At 37.3% G+C, this 8347-nt stretch overlaps 1 protein-coding gene across 4 annotated transcripts in view; it reads right to left on the bottom strand.

Annotated features, from left to right (window-relative positions):
* Window positions 1-1763: 1763 nt before the first annotated feature.
* The window catches only part of LOC135221867 (zwei Ig domain protein zig-8-like), a 272481-nt gene continuing 265897 nt past the window's right edge, over window positions 1764-8347 (bottom strand). For all 4 annotated transcript variants that reach the window (XM_064259816.1, XM_064259818.1, XM_064259819.1 and 1 more), the window contains one exon: window positions 1764-5588. In XM_064259816.1, the coding sequence (XP_064115886.1) occupies window positions 5458-5588 (131 nt within the window). In that variant the 3' untranslated portion in view covers window positions 1764-5457. The remainder of the gene's footprint in view (window positions 5589-8347) is intronic.

The following is an 8347-nucleotide window of genomic DNA, read 5'->3' as shown; positions in this document are numbered from 1 at the left end:
CCAATAACGTAAATCCGATGCAGGCTAATATTGTTATTATTGCACATTTTGAGGTTGTTATTCCTACTAAATTTGTCCGTCGTTTTAACATCTTGTTGGCTTTTTGTACATCCATGGTGACATTGCATGATAATATCTTTAATCAATGAGGAAGAGAAAAAGTGGGCGGATATATAAGCAACACTGAAGCATGGAAAAATAAAGAGTTTCATTCAGGCTGTGGCATCTCACACAACGGGATATCAGTTAGAATAATAAGGACAGGGTTGAAGACCATCAGTTGTAGAACAACAGAGAAAGACAAAAGCTACGTTTCCACGCTTATTTTTGCTTGCGAGATAAAAGCAGAAATTTATTCTGCAAAGATAATTGTTTTTTTCAGGAAACTATTTTCCTGTCGAAGATCATCCACCTCTGTCCATCTTCCAGAACTATTACTTAAGAATCTCTGCTGCCTCTCTCCTCTGATATAATCATTTCACCTCGCTTCTCCGCTCGCTTGCTCCATCCCACAATCCTCTTTCCATCTCCAGTCTGCATGCATTAAGCTCGTCAATATGCTAAGACTGTTTGCTTGAGTTCACTTGTGTTGTGCATGCTCGCACCCAGTCGCTTCCTCAGTGTTTGTTTATCAAGCTCTCGTCAAGATGAGGTTGGGTAAGCATACATTTGAAGACTTCAGTTTTGCTTGGAATTCGATCAGAGGAAAATGTAGCTTTCGGTCGAAATGGTGCTGCTATCAGACTACTGCCTCTGCTGCAGGCTAAGTTATGGCAATGCTTTTCAAAAAGGAGAGTGGAAAATCCGATGGAAGACCCTTTGAAAGACAACATACTAACTCGATTTTCTCATACCGGCAAAAGAGGGAGAGCTATGGCAGTTGTTAACGGCCTGCTCGCAGACAAAGAAGCCTTGCTGGCAAAAGGCCAACTTGATATGACATCAAAATCTTCCTTTACAGGCTGGTCTGAGGGGCAGACTTTCACCTATGTTACATGACGAAGACTCAATTAAAATATATGCCAACTTTTTTCTTGCCAGCAAATTAAAACCATAGCAAAAATAATGTTTGTCAAGATAAAACAGTAAAGATTCAATGCTTATAAACGGAAAATTTCTTCACCAGTAAATGTCTCAAGATAAAAAAAATAACGATGACAAAATTCACTACAAAAGAAAAATCAGGGTAAGAACACGGCGCCAATATAAAGACACATGTCATGTGTCGAAGGACACGTGTTTCTCCCCAAGTGCTGTCACGTCTTCATAGGCCTATTAACCTAAAACATATCCCTGCGGAATGCAAAGAATTTCTTGGGAAGCACACAGAGCCCCACACACACACACACACACACACTCCTTTTCCTTTGTCAGTGACTCTGGTTTGCCTTTCAACTAAAATAACAGTTCAAACTGAATTACCTTCACCAGCTACTACTGAGTTAAATGGGTTCTGTACCATTTCATTTCATTTTTTGCCTCGAAGGAATGTTGTTTCTTTCTTTGTCTTCACGTTAACATTTAGACGTAATTCTTCTTTTGACACGACCTAAACAGATTTCTTCTTTTCTACATTTATATTAGTATTATCCTCTTGACTCTGCTTTCTAGTTCTATAACACCTCAAGTTCTTTCTATGATCTATTTCTCACTGTGAATAGCAATAAGACATTCTCATTAGACTCTCTCTACTGTAATATGAACAATTCCACATTTTACAAGAACTTCATAAGGGAAATGGAGGTTGATAATGAAAGACGGAGCTTACAAAAATATTCATTTTGTTAAGGGTATATCATATATGACATTTATAAAAGGTCTTACATTTAAGTGACGTTTATTGTAGCCTTTCCATGTGGCAGACACTGGTGGGTGGAGTCGTCTGTTTGGCTATAATTGAGCCATTAAAATAACAGTAAAGGAGGTGTTGCCTATTTGCCATTGCGTGCATTAATAGCAAAACATTAAGAAATAATATAGCACTCCGAGCGAATAAATTGACAAAAAGAAATTGGCAATCTATTCAGTAAACCAAACAAAGACTTCTTTCAGTGTTCTTCTGAAGATTGAAAAAGAAACCCACAAAATTAGTGTGTATAACGTGTTTACTCATAACTATTTACATTTTATTTCACTCAACACTCGAGTACTTTAAGGCCCTATCTGTGGCCCTTTTTCAAGAGATTAGAAAGGGCTAGCGATAGGGCCTGAAAGTACTCGAGTGTTGAGTAAAAAAAAATGTAAATATTTATTAGTAAACACGTTATACACAGTAACTTTATGGATTTCTTTTTCAATCTATTCATTCACGTTCTTGACACTAGTCATTATAAAACATGTAACTGTGAGTGTTGCATTGTAAACAACAAAAACAAAACATAGAACAAAAAATGGTAATGACAAATGAAGTCATTAAGAAATTTTCTTGAATGCTCTGTAAATAAGAGATGGATAAACAAATTAATTCATCAGTTTAACAATAAAAAAAAGACGAGGGTTGGGATCATATATACCTTGCTGAACTGACACTAAAAGTGGCGTCAACAGAGCAAGTGACACTCACCGAAACCTGTGAAATCCAAATTGGTATAATGCTACACCACTTTATATATACCAACAAAAACAAGAAGCTCACAAATTTGGCAACAACAATAATTTTCTTTTGTAATTAGAAGGTTGTTTTTAATCAAATAAAGGAAATGGAGCTTATACACATATGTGTGCATATGTATAGTATATATGCATGTGTGTGTGTTTCTATTGCATGCATGTGCGTGTCTGTGTACAAGTGTAAATATAATCATATATCAACACATACTACTTATATGAACATGTTCTACTTGGAAAAACAAAACAAAAAGACAACCACCTCATCTCCACAGGCCGCCAGGTGATGAGCACACGGAAGGCTACAATTCTAAACCATTACATATTATTATTATGTAGTTTATTGACGAGGGAGGGTCAAAACCATCCATCCCAGATAGTAAGAGGTAAACCCATAAAAGCATCATTGCGTACTGATTGTAGATGAAGTGCCACTGCAAAACATAACGATAATAATAACAATGACTGATATATAGATACACAGGTAGGTAAATAGGTAGACATAGATAAAAGTATGACTGGATTTCTTCGTATTTTTTCCTGCCAGGTGTTCTTTGCAAAAAATAAACACCAGACAGAAAGCAACCTAAATCCTTAGCTGTGTTGGTCAGAGGCCACTGTTAACAAAAGTAATGCGTGACCTATTTCGGTTTTATCAAAGGAGAAATGATGGGCAAAAAGTTGAAAGCAAAAGCAGATTCGTTCATAGACACTACACCAAAATCGTCCGAAAGTGCAAAATCAAATAATGGAAAGCTGAATTTCTTGACATAATTACACATACATACAAGCATCCATGGCACACTTATATGCATACATTGATACATAAGTACGTACATAAAGACATACATAACTGTTGGAAGGGAATGATAGAATGGGACAGTGGCCGTTATAACTCTTTGAACATTGTCCATAATTGACTGGAGGGCTGCGGCGGCAGCAGCGTCTCGCCCATCACCAAGAGAAGTGACAATGAAGCAAACAGCTACATCTACAAACAATCGCAACAGGCTTAAAGTAAACAGGAACACAAAGTCTTGTTTGTCAATTACTTATCTATTACCTGAAAGTGGAAAATATAGCAGATCGCTTTGTGTTTAGGAGCAAAATATATTTTGTTTGTCTAAGAAACGTCGACAATCCAAACCAAAGCAACATTATAAAACTAAGAATTTATTTCATATGTCAGAACCTGAATTCATGGTATGTACACACTGAATTAATCTATGCTCATATTGCAAAATATAGAATGAGTGTATATTTCTCACGACAATTTATGTACAAAGCAAACTATCGGTTCTCTCCTCTGTCCAGCCATGAGAGCAGAATAAATTTCAATGAATTTGCTCCGCTTTTTTTTTCCTTCAAGGTAGAAAGCCATTTACCTGATTGCAAGCGGATGACACTGATGGTCCCAGGTAAAAAGATGCCTCTGTTATTTGTGTATTTATTCCCACAATTATTTATTAGAAAAACTGAATTTAGCAACTACAAAATCAAACTTACAATTGGGGAAAATCAGTAATGACATGATGAAGAGGAGAAAAAACTTCATGATTACCCCAGCAAGAGATTCTCACCTTGCTTTTCTTCATCCAGGTCAAAACAAGTCACGTATTTCTGAGCCGCTGCAAGTTAAAAAAAAAATGTTGAAATTTTCTTAGTTTTCTGCTTTCTAACTTGAACTTCTTGACGATCGTTACAAAACACTTGTAATGTATTAAAAACTCATTAATAGAAGCAGCATTATCTTCCCACCAAATCACCTTTTGAAAAACAAGAACTTTTCTTTTTTATAGAATGTGCTCCAAAAGCAACAACGCAGTAAATATACGGCTAAAATATGTCTTCTTTTTTATTCAAAATTCTGGAACGTTCCAATTCGAACTGGACTCGAAAGACATGGAAATATACACCATTGCTTTCTTGTAACAACAGCAGCTATATAACGGAACTATAAAAAATAGGGCTAATCGTGTCGATGGACTTCGAGAAGCTGAGAACAATAAGAAAGAAGAAAAATAAAATGGAGGCACAGACATGATTTGTCATCCTCCCCAACGCAAAAAAGAAACAGTCAAAATGTTTATCTCCCAACATTTCATTTCCAAGCAGGGTGAAACTCATCATGAACAAGCAGCCAGCAATTATGTGCTTTATATCTGATTTTCTTTATTCTCGTTCAACAATACGAACATTTTCCTGATCTCCAATGGCAGCCAAGGAACTTCTCATGTTCCTCTCAGTTTTGGCCCTTGGCATCAAAATTTCAATAAAGACAAATTGCATTCTACTCCAACTTAAGCTTACTTTTCTCATAAACATGCAATCAAAGTGTCAACAACAACAACACGTAATACTTGCAACTATGCTGGTGAGGATAAAAATAAGAAAATTCATAATGAAGAACCACCTCTCAAAAAATAAAAAATAAAAAAAGGGTTTCAAATCACAAACGATTATCGTCCCCTTAAAAGACTTTGATTTCAGTTTGCGTCGCAGGTGCTTGTTTTATCCGCTACCTACAAAAACACACTGTACATATAAATCTATTGTCATGTCCATTATTGGTAAGTGTATCATTTGAACATATATCTTTCATAGTCTCAATGTCAGAAGTCATTTTCTCTCTAGTTTGATTTCTCCACGAGTTCAAAACCCTGAGCTTTCTATTTTCACAACAGGGGACAGTTATTCATTCAGTTTACCTTTAAAACCTGTATGAATGAAGAACCACTTAAACTGTAAAGACTCAAGCAGCCCTCAAAAAACTACACTCCCGGGTGATCCCCCTGGATGATGCCCCCAGGCGATACCACCCCAGGTGTTGAGTGTAGGGCTCTGGAAGCATCAGTTGAACACGCGGCATCTGACGCAGGCCAGGGTCATCATGAGCAGGACCAGAAGGGCGCTGCTGATGGAGGCTGTCACTGCTGCCCCGCTCAGGCCAGGCCCTTGTTTCACCGGCTGCTGAAGTTGACCTGCGACAATTAAAGAGGAATTAAGAGCAACGGTAGGAAGACGAAAAACTAATGTTTTAACATCCTAGATACTCGGATCATCAGATCTACCCTGTAACAAAATCAGATTGCAAAGCAAGACATTTGCAACAAAGTTTACTGAAATTCACTAGAACTTAAAATCGTTCATGCAATATTAAAAATATCCCTAATAATTTTCTTCGTTCAATGAGAGAGAAAAGGATTAAATTGATAATACGTTGGCAAGGTAGCATGCAAAGGTGCTAGTGTTCTAGATACAATCACATTTTACAAGGTTCATGAATGTTATTCCCAAATGCTTCCCCTCGAATTCAATACCCTAATAAATCCTCAATACCTAGGGCGACTTTGCGCCAATTTGCTTGACGGGCAATATTGGCCAAAATTTGCGACAGGCTGCGTTCATCTCGGGCTGAACCCTGCCTTGCATGAAGAAGTGGTCAATCGTTCATGCAATATTAAAAATATCCCTAATAATTTTCTTCGTTCAATGAGAGAGAAAAGGATTAAATTGATAATACGTTGGCAAGGTAGCATGCAAAGGTGCTAGTGTTCTAGATACAATCACATTTTACAAGGTTCATGAATGTTATTCCCAAATGCTTCCCCTCGAATTCAATACCCTAATAAATCCTCAATACCTAGGGCGACTTTGCGCCAATTTGCTTGACGGGCAATATTGGCCAAAATTTGCGACAGGCTGCGTTCATCTCGGGCTGAACCCTGCCTTGCATGAAGAAGTGGTCAATGGGATGTTTTCTTCCCTCTACATCCAGCAGAGTAGAATTCAGCCAAAAAACGTGACAGAGTATTAATCATGATGGCAGAATCCTTCATGGGAGGAACTCTTTAATTCTAGAATTGCATGTGTAATATTTGGTTTTAAAGTATCCTTTCATGCGGAGGTATCATTCATTCTAGTTTTCCATGGCATTCTTTACTCTGACGGCTATCTATCTATCTATCTATCTATCTATCTATCTATCTATTTATCTATCTATCTATCTGCACACACACAATATATATATATATATATATATATATATATATATATATATATATATATATATATATATATATATATGTGTGTGTGTGTGTGTGTGTGTGTGTGTAGAAGCAGTGAAGAAGCTACTCTTATTTAAGCCAGCTAATGCTATTATCTAAGTTAGACTGATGGGTAACATCTCTGTTGTCACTGGCAATACATGAAAATGAATAGTGAATGGAGCGTGGACTGGCTGATATTTGCTGCAAGAAGTGCAAATTTTACGGCTATATCCCAATGGAAATCTATCCATCATTTTTTTTATGAGAATGGAATAATGTCTCTTTCCTTCATACTAAGGTAAAAGGAAGATGATCCCCACTAATCAACAAGAAGTATGAGGGCAAAAGAGAATGCAGAAACTGTCTACCATCAGATGGCATACTGACACAAGAACAATTCTGGGAAAAAGAAATAGTCCTGAAATACAGTTGAGATAAACGTTAAGCCAATGTTCAGAGGGGAGATTCAAGTCCATCAGTGCCCCTAATATGTCCATACTTTCTAGTCCACGTAACTATCTTTAGATATCACAGACATAAAACCTATCCTCGAAGGCAAAAAAAGACTGTCCGTTGCGAGATTCGTTTCCAGAGTTAGTAGATAACGGCAACTTTCACGTCAGAAGACATGAAACGGGGTAAATCATAATCTGAGGTACCGATCCTATAATATCAGAGAGAACAAGACTTATAGATCACTTTCCAAGAAATTATATAGCAACCAACTGCTCCAGGATCTCTTGTTTACTGTTATCACTTTTATCATCATTTACGATTATAATACCTTTGATAAATCACTTGTCGCGCTCTTAAAGATGACAACGTTCATCTCGATGCAGATTTCCAATGTTTACACAAAACAGCTTAGATTTTGAATTCTCCACCAGTGTTGCAATGTAAAAGCTCTGTCAACGCTTATTTTGTTACTGTTTGTGGAGAATTTACAGTGTATTGTGAATGAATATCAGCAAAATGCACATTAACTGACTTTCGAGTTTAAAGATACCTGTAAAACTACAGCAGATATATATTATACATATGTTTATACGTATATGCTTTGCTAACCAACCCGGCATTGCCTGGGAAAACTGGCAGTCTACAGTGAATGATAGTCTACATGTAGGGGGAGGGAAAAGGAAAGGGTTGTCCTTTTATCCAGGTATTACTTGGTGACTGTCCCTATTATCCAGGTATTACTGTGCTGTCTGACACCTTTAACCAGGTATTACTGTTCTGCCTGGACCTTTTACCCAGGTATTATTGTGGTGACTGTCTCTTTTATTTGGTTATTACTGCACTGCCTGTCCCTTTTCTCCGGGTATTACTGTAATGACTGTCCCTCTTATCCAGGTAAAACTGTGGTGACCGTCCCTTTTATCCAGGTATTACTGTACTGTCTGTCACCTTCAACCAGGTATTATTATGCTGTGTGTCATTTTTATCCAGATATTACTGTGGTACTGTTCCTTGTATCCAGATATTACTAAGGTTACTGTCCCTTTTATCCAAATATTGCTGAGCTCTGTCCTATTTATCCACGTATTACTGTGGCGACTGATAAGCATTTTTTTCAATAATATATCTCAACGGACTCGAGTACATGAAACGGGGAGTGATAAACAAGTAGAGTTTGTTTACCACATCAGTTGCCAAGGGAGGGGGGATGGAGGAAGGGGAAGGTGTGTGCACGA

Source organism: Macrobrachium nipponense, chromosome 3, assembly GCF_015104395.2.
Source record: "Macrobrachium nipponense isolate FS-2020 chromosome 3, ASM1510439v2, whole genome shotgun sequence".
NCBI lineage: Eukaryota > Metazoa > Arthropoda > Malacostraca > Decapoda > Palaemonidae > Macrobrachium > Macrobrachium nipponense.
This window is presented reverse-complemented; position numbering and strand designations above follow the sequence as displayed.